The sequence below is a fragment of the Spea bombifrons genome, chromosome 6 (genome assembly GCF_027358695.1).
Source record: "Spea bombifrons isolate aSpeBom1 chromosome 6, aSpeBom1.2.pri, whole genome shotgun sequence".
In the NCBI taxonomy this organism is placed as follows: domain Eukaryota; kingdom Metazoa; phylum Chordata; class Amphibia; order Anura; family Pelobatidae; genus Spea; species Spea bombifrons.
The window spans coordinates 1,647,131-1,662,500 of record NC_071092.1 but is presented as its reverse complement, the minus strand read 5'-3'; the positions used below and the strand labels follow the sequence as shown (position 1 = coordinate 1,662,500).

Genomic DNA, 15,370 nt, shown 5'->3' with positions numbered 1-15,370 from the left:
TTTTCTACAAATGAATTACTGAGAAGAAGGAAACTCCCAGACGTGACAATCCCGGCTACTCTGTGCAAGGTAAAGTATTGATCCTCCCAGGGAGTTAAAATGAAACGCAGATTAAATAAAAGCTTTTTCAGGTAAGTGTTGCTAGTGATTTATTTTTTCTCAGAGTGGGAAAGATAATGGGCATCTAGGAGTTCCAAATTCCTCCAATTTCATGACACCTTTTAGTGACCATTTTTCACACAGTACGATGTAGAGTCACAAGAGCTTTCAAGACCTCAGAAGTCTCTTCTTGAAATGCAATCTTATTCTGAAAGTGACTGGTGTTCCGCCGCCAAAGGGAGACCCTGTATTTTCTGGACAGACCTATGATAATGTATTGGGTCCTGGGAGAGAAAGGCACATTAATGCGTTGGGTCCTGGGAGAGAAAGGCACATTAATGCGTTGGGTTCTGGGAGAGAAAGGCACGTTAATGCGTTGGGTTCTGGGAGAGAAAGGCACGTTAATGCGTTGGGTTCTGGGAGAGAAAGGCACGTTAATGCGTTGGGTTCTGGGAGAGAAAGGCACGTTAATGCGTTGGGTTCTGGGAGAGAAAGGCACATTAATGCGTTGGGTTCTGGGAGAGAAAGGCACGTTAATGCGTTGGGTTCTGGGAGAGAAAGGCACGTTAATGTGTTGGGTTCTGGGAGAGAAAGGCGCGTTAATGCGTTGGGTCCTGGGAGAGAAAGGCACGTTAATGCGTTGGGTCCTGGGAGAGAAAGGCGCGTTAATGCGTTGGGTCCTGTGGGAGGTAAATGAATAACCAATAGGCCAAATTAATATCATTTCTGGGGAGAAAGAAAATTTTTTGCAGTAAGAAATATGAAGAATTTATTATGATTTTACGCGATTTTTCTATTCTTTAATGAAATTATATGTCTGACTCTTGTGATCATAAAGAAGAGTCCCTAAGAGTCCTAGACTTTCCAACTCACAGAGTCGCGGGGGGGGGGCGGATCGAGACTGCGCCAAGACGTGTCCGAGGAATGCGCTAGCGTATTAAACGTGGACATTCCCCCAGTGCTGGATTCCTTTATGTTATTTTGCCATTTAATTGCCAGGCGTAGCGAGGCAATCAGACGGTTAATTGAGTTCGCAGCCTGAGTTATTTTCCTTGGATTCCCTCGTACTTTCGCCCCGGTGAATAATGATGCACATTTTTAACTGACACTTTTTTGTGTTTTAAATGTGTAAGCCTATGTTTTTGAGGGACAAATATAATTTATTTTAGCCTCGGGCTGATCCCCCTCCCTGAACAAAATGCAAATTCCGATCACGGAGAGGGGGGCATCTTTCTTATTAGGTTCTGGGTGAGGCGAGGTCTACTTATTCCGGGTATTTAAAAAAAATTCCTCTTTTTTCCATTTTTTTGTTACATTGTGGCTGAATTAATGGGGTTTCTAAAAGGCTCTATTGTGTTTTCTAGAAAGGCTCTCGAGTCTCCGTGATAAACGACTGAATAAACATCTTTTTAGATTTAAACCAGGAATGATTAACCTTGTCAGAACGCATGCGGATGATTAATAACAGGACGTTAATGGCGGAATGTCGAGCAGGTTGCGTTCTGTACGCGTTCGTCGGGGAAGCGCGGATGAAGCGGGTCGCGTTGTTCTAGAGTCTGTCGGCGGGGCGAGCCAAAGGGGAGGAAACAAGCTGCCGCTTTTGGTTGCAGTTTCCAGACCCCTCTTGATTGCTCCGTATCCAGGTTCGTCTGGCAGGATCTCTGAAGCGCTTTTCCGCGCCCCGAGCCGCCGTCACACAGCACGTCTTTGTCTCACGTGGAGGAAGCCTGTAATGCGCTTAAAAAGAGCTCGGAAAATAAATCCTCTTTTCCAGCATCATAGGGATTGCAGTCGTGGAGCCGGAGGCTTCGTTATGTTTCCTCCGTGTTGCAAAATCATGTTTAATAAATGCCAGAAATTAAACAAAAGCAGCCAGAATCTAACACTAGAGGCGTGAGAGTGAGAGATAAGTGGAACAGCCTCCCAGCAGAGGTGGTAGAGGGTAATACATGAAGTTTAGGGGCCATAGCGGAGTTTGGAGTGTCTTCCGTTCCACACTGATTTATCTTCTTATATAGCGAGACATACGGGGGTCTCATTCCCGTCGCAGCAGCCGGTGGGATCAGGAACATTCAGCAGGCCGATAGCCGCCAAAAAACATAATAATCCTTATCAATCCCGACGCTTTTTAAGTCTTTCTTCAGTTTTTTTAAATTATTTTTTTATAGTAGGAACAGAAATAGCGGTAAAAGGGAATTGTTCAGGTTTTGTACAAAACCCTCAACATTTAACAGAAAAGTAAAAAAAAAACTTTCATTAATTAAAAAATATTTTATTATTGTGGTTATTATTATCTTCATTGTTCTTCTACTTCTTTTTATTAGTATTATTATTATGATTGTTTTTGTCATCATCATCATTCTCCTTCTTATTTTTGTTATGATTATTATTTATCATTATTATTGTTATTTTGATTATTATTATTTTGTTATATTCTTGTTATGTTGATTATTATTATTATTTGTATTATGATTATTATGATTATTATTATATTTATTATTATTGTTATTATTATTATTATTATTATTTCGACACGTTCACTTGATTTTCTGAAACATATTTTTGTAAATAAAGGCCTTGAGAGCGAGATTTCCGAGCGAGGCTTTGGGTCGTCGCTGAATAAAACGGTGGGAAAAAAAGGTTTATCGGACAAAAGGCTGTTTTGTAAATTCTTTATTAGACTTTTGCGCCGTCGAGCTCCAGACTACACCCCGTCTACCAATGTCGGTAAATGTTTCTCATTCTATGACAGCATTTAATAAAATAGCTATTATGAATCCGGTTTTCCTCCCCTTCTCGCTAAACAATGGTTTGATTTGTGTTGATTTTAAGGCCGGCGAAGCTCGATAGAAAAAAAAAAAAACTGCAAAAAGCCTCGGGGCGAAAAAATGGAAGCGTTCTGCTAATTCCCTAAATCCTGACAGAGATTAGTTACTTTACAAGTTTCAGTGAGGTTCCCTTAAATAAACTTCTCCTCATGTTGAAAGCCGGTTTTCAGGCAAACCCTTGATGTTTTTGGCACATTTCTTGGATTTTATTAAGAACGACCGTATCTGGAGGAAAACTTAAGAAATGTCACTTTTTGGGGTCTGATGAGGATTTTTGCGGTTTGGGTTTTTGAGTAGATTTGACCCGTGAGCTCGTAAATTGGGGGGTCAGAGGCTGAGATGGAATGGAAGGAAGTTTTACTTTACTGAGTGGGCAGTAGATAAGCGGAACAGCCTCCCAGCAGAGGTGGTAGAGGGTAACAGTGAGGGGATTAATCATACATGGGATAGACATACAGCTCCTGAATCTAAGACGAGACCGACGACTGATTAAGGTTTGAGTCTTCACAGCAGGAGAAATGGGGGATTAGACGGGGGCCGGATGGGGCCGATCTGCTGGGGTTTCTATGCGCCCTCACAGGCAGGACACCGAAAACCCAAAAATATGGAGATGCTCCTCGTTCTGCGCAGGTTTCGTTCTCTGCCGGCCTCTCTTCATCCAATGAACGCTCTCGTGTGGGGACGTTTGCCTCGTTGACCCCCCCGATCCTAGTGCCCCGAGCCACGGTTCAGCTCACGGAAGGTATCGTTGGGTTAAAGTGGTATTAAGGTTCTATGTCTCGGGGGGGGGGGGGTAGATTTGGGTTCTGGAAAGCTTTATATCAGCAAAATTACTTTAAAAAATACAAAATTCCAGAAAAACCATTCTACGTGATGACATTGGGGAGAAGATCCGGGAAGCTTGCAATCAGATCTCCGAAACGGCTTCTTTATGAACGATTTACTTCTGGAGGTCAGCGGCCGTCCCGCCGGGCCACGGATCCATGCTGTTAGGATCAAACTATTTAGATAATAATGCCCACAATCCCCCCCCCCCCACCCGACACGCAGGTTGTAGTATTTTGGACGAATGTATTTGATGAAAGCTGCTTGGCAGGAAAGGGGTAAATAATGAAATAATGATGGGTTTTCTGCCCCCGGTTACAGGGCGCGGGTAGAATGGGTGTCCGTGGGGGCCACAGCCGGCCGCGCTTACAATAACATCGGTTGCCTCCGCATTTGGCTGCCCCAGAAAGATCCGGTGGTCAGGAAGGTGAAATGTTTACCCGTTTGTTTCCTGTGAATAAACGAAGGTGTTTTTGGTGTGAATGAACACAGATTAAGGTATTTAGCCGGCCGGCGGTCTTGGCACGTCTCTCCCCCTATAGAATCCCAGAATGAAGTGTGAGATGCGGTTACATTTTTCTCTCCCCAGCTGACGTTCTGTAGTTATTTAGAACCTTTTACATATCTTTGCTGAGTGTCTGGAACAGCCTCCCAGCAGAAGTGGTAGAGGGTAATACAGTGAGGGGATTAAACATGCATGGGATAGACATACGGCTCCTGAATCTAAGACGAGACCAACGACTGATTAAGGTTTGCCCAACCTTCTCAGACGTGTATAGAGGGAGCACAGAAAGGGTGCAGGCAGAGTAGAAACCTTGTGGTCATATGTGGAACTACAAGTAAAACCAGAAACCTGTTGTTGCTAATAATGCTTCAGGAGAGAGTGGCCCCCGAGGGTCCCTTTGGCCCCTAGATGAGCCAGCCCTGATAAAAACAATCTGAATTTCTTTTTCCGCCCCAGAAACTCTCCAGTTTTCGCGAGCTCATCATTTTTACGTGGGGGGGGGATTAATTGCCGTGGATTTAGTTTCCTCGCCGGGCAGAAGGAAGGGTGTATTATTAGCACTCGTTACCTTGGCGATAGTGAACATTAATAATTGACGAAGGCTTTCAGAATGAGTTCATGCGTCCGCAGCGTCGGCTGTAACGTTAGACGCGGACGGCAGCGGAGCGAGGAGGAAAAAATATTCTGCCCCCGGCTGCAGCTCCCGACATCCGATTTAAGAAATTGACTTTTGTCCTCTGAATGTTTCATTAAATGATGAATCGTCAAGCTGTCTTCTACCGCGTTCCTCCGCAGGAGCTGCACCGACGGAACCAACTCCAGCCCGAGACGGCCAAGACCAAGGCTCTGCAGACGGTCATCGAGATGAAGGTACTTTCTTCTGCTTCCTTCTTTGTTGCTGGTTGGCGGATCGCGTTTAGTCGTGTTTATGATGGGCTCTTCTGGTGGAAAGTTCTGATATGTCTTCTCTGTTGGCCGAACGTCCCATTAACGCTTCGGAACTCCCTGAACTTTAATATATAAAGTTTAATATTGTTAAAGCCGATTCTCCCTCCGGACCTGTAACCCCCACGTGGGGCCGCTGTAGAGATCTCGGCCCTCGTTGTGGCCGGCACTCGCCGTGCTATATTTAATACGATGTTTCCCTGTAACGTTACAAGCAATATGTCAGACGTTCTGCCCGCAGCCTGGGAATTAGCGATGCCCCGCACTAATTGGGCTCGGGTTATTTACGGCCGATGCTGCTGTTCCAGCATCTGCCCATCTGGGATATTCTGGGAAAAACCAACTAATTACTAAACCGGAGAAATCGGAACATTCCCTGAAACCCTCATAGATACATCACGGGGGTATCTAACGCCTCCCTACCCAGCCATCTATCTATCTATCTATTCGTCTATCTATCTATCTATCTATCTATCTATCTATCTATCTATCTATCTATCTATCTATCTGTCTGTCTGTCTATCTATCCATCTATCTATCTATCTATCTATCTATCTATCTATCTATCTGTCTATCTATCTATTATCTCTCTATCTATCTATCTATCTATCTATCTATCTATCTATCTATCTATCTATCTATCTATCTATCTATCTATCTATCAATCTATCTGTCTATCTATCTATCCATCTATCTATCTATCTATCTATCTATCTATCTATCTATCTATCTAAATCCAAACAGGATTTGATCCGTACATTTGCTGTTAACACGACCGGCACGTTTTTAGGCGTTTAACGTGTTTTCCTGACAGGTGCGCTTTAAATACTTTATGGAAACCACATGGATTTCATTTTTTCTCCCATTCTGTTCCAAAGAATCAGTTCTCAGGTTATCCCCCCCCCGAACTCGCATATTCATGAGCCAGCGTGGGGTAAAAGGTCCCGTTAACAAACACTCCGTTTCTCTGCTCTCTTTCCGTGGACGGGTCACTCCAGAGTGCGGCTGCTTGGACTCCACGTCATCCAAATGACCCCCCGTCTGACTTTCTTACAATTACTGCCCACCTTTCCGCGCCCCCTGTAATTTGGGTGGGTTTTCCTTTTTTTTGGTTGTTTCCTAGCCAAAGGTAGCAATGATTAGGAATGAGGATGGATGACAGATATTCATATATCTACAGGAAAAAAAACTAAATCTGAATTTTTGTGGTTTCACCTTACTTCCCATAGCGATCCCCATCTTTGTGTTTTGATCCAGATTTCATTTGGCAGGTAAGTGGAAAGGTTGGTGGATTGTTTTTTGTTTTTTTTTGTTTTTTTTTATGGTATTTTATTTTTGCCTGGGTGTGTGTTTGAGAAAAAAAACCAAAAGATTACCTTTGGGGCATCGCTTTTAAATGAAGCCATTCATTCGCCATTTCATCTTATTTCCAGGTAGATGACTTATTTCTCTTTATCTCTCGCACATGTAATAGTCTGGGAATTTCTGGAAAAAATGCATAAATTGCTCAATTTGCAAATAAATAAAACCCTCAAATTGAGTCATATGCTTCCCGTATGAGTGGAGTTTCCCTGGCTGGCCACTAGGGGGAGCTAGTCGACTTTTACTCTGTTGGCTAGAAAGGTCCACGTGACCAATAATTTGCGGGGTCTGCCACGTGCTTAGTAAATTAGCCTCATTTTGCCCCAGAATCTGTGACAAGATCCTACTCGCCTGACACCCATGCCCTGACGTGGTCTCTTCCCCACCCCATCGGCCATGACGCCCCGATACGCCAAAAGAAGTTCTCAAACGATGAATTCCTTCTTTAGATGAGACTTTTCCTGTAATGTTTTTGGGTTTCCTGATGTTTACACGCTTTTGATTTATTAATGTTCTGGATGTAGGTTCTCTACGAGGCGGCCACAATACTCTAGGTGAGATGTTCCTCAGTGTGGCGATACCACGTCTGTACTACTCCTATTAATACTCCTAACACAGCTGGCACTCTGGTGGCTTCTCTGCTGTTTTAAGTAACATTAACCCTTTCCTATAACTCTCGTCTTCCGGCCTATCTAAGCTTAATATAAAATGGAAATAGTCATCGGGTCTCTGGTCATCACAGGTCCTTCAAGATCCTCACATCTCCTAAGCTAAAGATAATAATAATAATAATAAGCAGACACGCAGCCGGAACAAATAAAAAGATGTTTTAATGGTAACCCGACTCCTAAAGTCCCGTTCCCTATCAGTTCCTGCCCCGCATATATAATTAAATGCTGTTTTCCGTCGGAATATTCCGCATGCAGCGTAACGGTTACACCGGGAAGGGCTCACTGTCACGTTTCTTAACGTGAAGCCAGCAGACTCTTCCACGGTTGCTCGAAGTGTAAACGACGCGCATCTCTTCGCATCTCGTGTTTGCGGTGTGAAAGCCGGCACATTGTTTCTCATGCTCGCTGTCAGCGCCACAAACTGTTATCTTTTGCTCCTCTGTGTTCTCCGTCGCGTTTCTGATTCCGTCCCACAGAAAACGGGTTATTTTATTAACGAGAACACAGTCCCGGCCAGACACCTTATCTGTTCCCGTTCCCCCGAGCCCCCCGATGATGATATCTCAGCTCTCTGATCATACGGAGCGTTTATTAGAAAAAGGGTGCGATAAGACGAGTACAGCTACCTAAGCATTTTTGGGGTGCTTTAGTTGTCAGATCTCAGCGTCGTGGCCGTAAGGGACAATGTTCTTTCTCCACCGTGGGAAATGCTCCATAACGTATTCTGTCTTTAAAATGGAAATTTCAGTAAATCTGCACATTTTATGAATTTATTATAAAACTGCTTTAAATATACAAGAGTAATATTTTTGGGATTTTTCCTCTATCTCCAAAGTTTCTACCGATTGTGATGTCAGCGAAGCTGTTCTCCGATGCATCCTGGGGGTTGTGTGTCCGGTGCATGGCATGGAAATGGTGTGACCCCTAAAGGCTTAATAACTGATTCTCATCTGCTCTGCTTTTACTAATAACGTCTTTAATTCATACGTTCTGCGGTTTCAGGGGACTTGCGATACCCGTCTCTGGACTTTTTTTTTTTGTGTGTGTGTGATTTTTACCTCTCCCGGGGCTTTTTTTTTACAGGACACCAAAATCGCTTCCCTCGAACGGAACCTCCGAGACCTCGAAGACGAAATCCAGATGATCAAAACGAACGGGGTCCTCAGCACCGAAGACCGCGACGAAGAATTAAAGCAAATGGAAGTTTACAAAAACCATTCCAAGTTCATGAAAAGCAAGGTAAGCCGGTAACCGGGATTTATTGAAAAAGGGCTACTATGGGTGAAAAACGAACCAGATTGTAGCAGAAACGAATCGCAGGTCGTTGGGTCAGAACGTAGCCGTCCCAGACAGAAACCGACCTTCCCTGAAGCTTACGCAGCCTGTGGAATGTCAAGGATGATGGGAACTAGAGTCAGAGAGGGATCATCCTGGGTTTAATCAACCGAGGAGCCAAGGTTCAAACCTATACATAGCTCTGAAAGTTGACCTGAGATCATGGGAGCTGCAGTTCATCAGCTGCGGTTTGGCCGGGGTTAATGTGCGACCGTTACTTATCAGTCTTTGTAATTTATTGCGTGTAACCGTATTAAATGCTGCATTGATCTGTGCGAAACCTCTGTGTGCCCCCATTACGCTGGCATTTTGTGTCCCGAAACACATGCCGGGGTCAGATGAGGTCTCTTCCATCCCTTCTCCCGCTTTCCCTGTGGCAGTTGGGGATCGCGCGGATACAGATGGTTTTTGTTTTCGGGCGGAATGGCCGGTAAATGCGGTCAGAAAATGTCATGCATTCCTGGAATTTCTCCACCGTTAGCGCCCGCACACCTGCCGGGTAAAGGTGACGTCGCCCGTTTCGGGTACAAAGTTACAAAAAATGTCTTATCACCATAGCAACCGATGGACTAGTCCCACTGATTGGCTTCCATAGCGAGACTTTCTGACCTTTGTGTTACGTCCTGAGCAACGACACAGAACCCCAGGTGATTGGTTCCTATAGAGAAAGTGAAATTGTTCTTTTTTGAAGAGAATTTGTTACATTGTAACATTGATTGACGTTTTAAGATGGATTTGCGAGGTCGACGCGTAGTCGCTATGTGCCCCACGTTCTTCAGACACGTCTTAAAATCTCCATTCCCAGCGAATTTCTGTCTCTCGTATCTCCGGCAGCTCGGGTCGGATGCTTGTTTTTAAAATTCTATTCAACTGGTGTAAAACTTGGCGTTTGTGGAATAATAAAAAACACCATTAAAAAAACACTCTATTTTGGGTATTCTATTTCCTGGTATTGTCTCCGGGACAATGATTTTTTAAGATGAGAAGAAGTGCGACTGATGGGTCAAAGTGGGTCCAAATCTCACATTAAATAACAGTTATTTATGTAGGAATGATGTCTGGAGGTTCATTTTTTTCCAGAAGACGCCAAGCAGAGAAAACTTATTGGGGAAAATAACTGCGTTTCAGCGGATCGTTGAGTTAGAAGTCAGCTTCCCCATGGTCATAGTTTATGGTCTTTCTGGGTCATACCATTATAATACGAGGGGGTTCAATGATTTGGAATGTCCCACCTCTTCCGCAGCTAATGCTGATCAGATTGTTGGTAACAATACAGATATCGTTAGGGTATCGGACAGCGGCCCCTCACATTCCCCTTTTAGTTGGATTAAACTATATGCTCAGCCCTCGGATAAATACATTAGTAATAAAACTGGACAATTTTACTTAAATACCCCAATTTTTCATATTTCTGGCATTGAGTTGACTGCATCATCAGTAGTGACATCACTGGAGCTTCCTATAAAATCGTGCAAGAGAGAGGAGGCAGAATTAAATTCTGCCCCCGGTCTGGACCACTTTGATGCCCTAATCTGCCAGTATTAATATTCCTAAAACTATATTCCAGGTGAGAACCAGGTAACCACGGAAACTCTAACCGAAATAGTATGAGCCAGACAGTAATGCCATCTCTGCTGGGTGTTGTATCCTGTTCACGAATACAGTTTCAGTTCCGTCGTGGCTCTGTTAATACCCCGGCGGTGATTAAAATTCTTCAGTGAGATGGTTGAAAAATGCATGCAGATAAATCTCTTGATTATGGTACATTTGGTCTAATTGGTGTTGAGTGTTTTTGTAAAATATCGGCAATCAAACCTCCTACTGCACATTCCGCAGCGGGATAACCCTTCACATCTGGCCTTCCAGAGACCTCATCAATTTGTTGGAGGGTCTGACCTTCCCCTCCGTTTTAAACCTCTTTGTCATGGCGGGTATTAGAAACGAGTTTATCTGGTTTGTAAAAAAATAAAAATTTGTAAATTGTATTTTGTATTATTTTTTTTTAACCTTCTAAATCTTTTAAATGGTGAAAAAACCTTGAAAATATATTTTTTTAAATATCGTATTTAATACCCACATATGACACAGTATATCACATATCGTGCATACCCTTTAAAACATAGAAAAACACCCCAAAAACTCATTTTTGTTAATTATATTAATGATTATAAATGGATGTTAAAAATATTATTATGACTTTTTTTATATAATGATTTTTTTTATCATTTTAGTTTGTGGTTTTATCATTTTAATTGAATTTCATTTTTTTGTACAGATTGACCAACTGAAGCAAGAACTGTCAAAGAAGGAATCCGAGCTGCTTGCCTTACAAACAAAACTGGATACGCTCGGCAATCAGAATTCCGATTGCAAGCAACACATCGAAGTCCTTAAGGAATCGCTTACTGCCAAAGAACAGAGAGCGGCGATCCTCCAGACAGAGGTAGGATAACGGAATTAGCGCGGCCCCCGTTATTAATCGATTAGGGGAATGTTATTATTTTTTGTAATTTAACATATTAAATATTTTTTAAATACATTTATGGGTTGATCTCCAATATGGATAGAACCCTCAGAAGATGATGAAGAACCTCATCACCTGGTGGGATTTGAAGGAGACGCTTGCTCTTGGAGGTCTGTCCTTTTTTATTTAACCCTTTCCAGGGACAAGAACGTCTTATTGCAATGTCCCAAGATCAGAGTAAACAGGTTACATAATAGCAACAATGTTAATAATTGTAGCGAGTTTGGTGGAAACCCCAAGACGTGGAGAGCCAAAAAAACCCCAAAAGGTCTGTTTTATAGCGGCGACGTAGATCGAGGACCTCATTTTTGTGGCTTTTATGCGCCAAACGAGGCAAGACGTACGTTTTCTGCCCGCGTTTAGTGCTTTTTCTCCCTTGGCTGGAGGATTAGAATTTGAGGCTTTTCAGACTGGTATAAGCCCTTTGCACACATGGGGTAGGAACGGGGCTCTCTCCAGGGTCTAATTGCACGGTCCCGAAATATTTTTTTTCTTCATGCTCGCTAAGTCCAAGTTAAACACACTAACAGATTTATGATTTATTAGAGACGGGCCTTTCCAGCTCAGTGAGCAAATAAGAAATCCGCTTTTCCATATTTCTAATGAATTATTGACATTTGCCGGCAAGCTTCAGCGCGGTGCCACCGAATAGCTTCTCCAGAAACCACATCCTTTAGTGGGATTAAGTTTAAGTTCAGTCAGATTTGAGCATAATACCATTATTATTTTTTATTTAATTTCTTGATTTTCACTAATATCTCTTTTTTTTATATACCTTTCAGCATATTATGAATGATTGATTGTTTCATTTTTTTTTATTTGGCCTCCTTAACTCCTAACTTTATATTACATTTAAATTTACAAAGTAAGAAAGGTTGACTTGAAAAAAAAAAGTGAGTAGCTTTTCCAGCCGCCTTTCTTCTGCTATATCCATGGCTGCCGGCACCTGGTATGTATTAGCGAGTTACCAAAGGGCCTGGAAGTGGCGGCCATCTTGCCTTGTTAAGTGAACTCGTATGAGGCACCTTTTGGGAAAACGTTTCTGGAAACGTAATGTGTGAAGCGTTGGATATTTTGTAACCATGATTTCAATGAAGCTGTGAAGGAAATAATTCTTCTGGTGGCCAGAGGAGTAATATTTCACATAGAGGGGGTTGAAACCAAGACTCTCTTGCCCACTCCTGGAACCCTTTTGCCCAGCGCCATAGTTGCCTTCTGCGCTGTCCTAGTCCTAACCCAGGACAGCGCCGCCAGCCACTCCCTCCGCTCCGCTTTCCTTACTGCTGAGCGCCGGGATATGACATCATATCCTTTAGCTCCGCCCTTTAAAGACACAGCGCCAGGCAGAAGTTAACTGTGGTAACTGGCCGGGTGGGAAGTTCAGAGATTCCCCTAGGGCAGTTGCTGTTCAGGGCACCTGAATGACCAAGAGGGCAATTAGCCCTTGGCTTAGGCCAGAATACACCACGGCTGGTGCCCCAGACCTTGAGGCTCTCTGGAAACGCAGGAGATACAGGGGCCAATGTTTTTCTGCTGCCTTTCAAAATGGAGACTCTTCAAAAAATGGCCCAATCTTTCCAATGATAGTTTTTGGAATTATTTTACAAAATTTTATTTAACTTCCTCCGGCTCCCATCCACAACACGAAGACGTTATCACACCAAGCAATAGGTGGAAACAGTCGCCGTGTCCTCGCCCAACAGATGTCCTTCTCACCCCAAGGGTGGCAAAAGCAGGTGCAAATGAAATATTTCAACAAACGCCACTTCTTACCGCAATGTTTTTGTCTCCCCGTCAAAGTCCGTTTTAGGTTATTCAATAAAAACACCACAGCTGTGCCTTGGAGAATGTTTAATTTTGATAACTAACCTGCAATTAAGTAGAATAAACGTTATCCTGTCCATCGTCTGTCCTTTTATTAGAGTTTTCTTTGTATGAAGATTTGCGCGGTGAAGGCTTTAGCTATTTGAATTCGGAACAAATAATTTTGTCAAACAAAGCAAAGTGTCTAGTATTTCTTTTTGGTCTCTTGTTGGCCGGATCAGGTAAAATTACACCGGTTTCTTTTGTACGAATATTGTTTTTGTTGGGGGGGGGGATTCTAAAACGCTGGGTCTTAAAAGATCGAGTTTCAAGTCCGAGCGGCAGAGTCCGAGTTGAACACGTCCCGTGTGCGTGGCGCTGGATCTGATTCCCTCTCTGCGTTTTATTATTTGATAAGGTTTATTAATGGGATGCACGGAACAAAAAAGCCGCTGAGTGGGTCATATCAACAGGTCTTAAGTCTTAGACAAAAGGTAGTTCCCTAATAGGGACTGTCATGTCTGCACCCAGATCACGCTCGGGGTTATATGTAGGGTGTAACGTGATAATATGGGAGTATTTTTACAACATCGTTCCAGTAATAATGATAAAAAGGGATCATTTCCTTCCAAGTGTCCCTGTTTAGTCTGTCCAGTCCCCTCCTAAACCCCTCTGTGCTTCTCCTATGCCCTTCTTTCCTCCTCTGTCCCCCTCTTTCCCCATCTAATGCCCCTCTTTTCTTCACTGATGTCCCTCTTTCATCCACTGATGCCCTACTTTCCTCCTCTGTTCCCCTCTTTCCTCCCCTGATGCCCCTCTTCCATCCACTGAGGCCCTTCTTTCCTCCTCTGCTACCCTCTTTCCTCCTGTGATGCCCCTCTCTCCTTCCCTGATGCCCCTCTTCTCTACCCTCTGGATATGAGGGTATCGCAGGGTTCTACAACCCTAAAAGCCCCGATAATGTGTACAGAAACAGGAATGAAATTGGTTTCCCGTTGACGGATTGTGTAACTGTTGTCGGTGGGACCCGGCGTTCCGCGCATGCGCCGATGGATTAATTGAGCCGCAGTTAGTTTGTCCAACAAGGAAATGCTGGGATAACATTATTAGGCTCGACGGCTGCTAACGGCTCATGTGTTCAGATCCGCGAGCCAAAGATTTCTGTGAAACTGAGCAAAACGGCAGTTAGGCTGATATCCGCGGATTAAGTGGATTTAGTGTGTTTGATAAATAAGGCTTGCGGCTGTTTTTTTTTCTGTGTCCGGCTTGTGTTACCCAGAAGTTAAACTTTATCACATATTCTGCTTCCACAAACTATTTCAAGACAGAGGACGACAGCGATGTCCTTCCTGCACTAAATCTTAACAAGGCGCTAACGTGAAAATACTTTATTAATGCAATTTGGTTTTGGGCATTGTGGGGTATTAGATAAGGGGGGGCATCGTTCACTTTTCTGGGTTTTAGGGGCTCTAAAACAAACCCTTATAATCCTCAAATCCCCAGATATTTAAAACTTTTGCAAAATATCATCCGTACCATTAATAAATTTCTATGCTGACACGACTTATAACGCGCCCTCCGATTCTCGTATGTGTTTGATGCTTTTTTTGCCCCCCCCGTGTGCACATGTTTCAATTTGTAGGGTAACCTTGAAATCTGGGGGCGTTAAAAAAATAAATAATAATAATTAATAAAAATAACATATTTGTTACATAATGAAAGAATGTATCACTATAGAAAAAGATTTGTTTGTTAAATACTGGAAATATAATTGCAATTAATGCAAAGCCTTGACCTTTAGCCTTTAACCGGGGCTCAGGAAACATTTCCAGGGACCCCAAGTGATACGTTGTATTGTAATGTGTGGCTGGCATATGTGGCGCTCGTAGGGTTAAAAAGAAGACCGGGTCCCATCAACTGAAATATTTCAGCTGAAGCCAAGCAGTTTATTGACTCCGATCCCTCGACAAAAACAAAAATGGAATTTACGGCTCGTTCCACTTCACCTTAACGACTGGATGAGCCGGAGCCCCGCGTCGCAGCCGGGGCCGTACAGCGCGAGGCTTCCCACGGAAAAGAATTCTTTTGTTACTTTAAATCTTTTGAACAGAAGGATCTTCTCTTCTATAAATCATTAGGTGGATATCCAGGAAAATCCTATCCTTTTGGGTCTTATGAAAAATAGACGTTTATTTTTTTCAGTAGGGTTGATCTGGTGCTTTATGATAAACTATAAAGCACTTTATAATCTCAGGTTAAAAAATAAAATAACAATAATAAAAATAATAACATAAATGAATATATATTTCTGGGCCATCAGGTCTTCGTGTCGGTCCCATTCCCTATTGAACAGACAGATATATATATTGTTGAACCCTTTATTAATGAGTAATTATTAAATAATAAGCTGGACTTTGTAGCGTTAATAATAAAATGGATATTAATAACATAGAAAATTCGACGTTCCTAACGA

General features: G+C 42.9%; 1 protein-coding gene across 5 annotated transcripts in view; it reads left to right on the top strand.

Moving 5' to 3' along the window:
- The window catches only part of ERC2 (ELKS/RAB6-interacting/CAST family member 2), a 216,994-nt gene that overhangs the window by 23,163 nt on the left and 178,461 nt on the right, over positions 1 to 15,370 (top strand). For 4 of the 5 annotated variants that reach the window (XR_008354815.1, XR_008354814.1, XR_008354813.1 and 1 more), the window contains 3 exons: positions 5,053 to 5,127; positions 8,319 to 8,474; positions 10,846 to 11,013. Coding sequence is in view for 1 of the 5 variants with exons in the window: in XM_053468703.1 (XP_053324678.1) it covers positions 5,053 to 5,127; positions 6,432 to 6,473; positions 8,319 to 8,474; positions 10,846 to 11,013 (441 nt within the window). In the remaining 4 variants the exon portion in view is untranslated. Of the gene's footprint in view, positions 1 to 5,052; positions 5,128 to 6,431; positions 6,474 to 8,318; positions 8,475 to 10,845; positions 11,014 to 15,370 lie in introns of all 5 variants that reach the window. The other variant, XM_053468703.1, reaches the window with a different exon arrangement.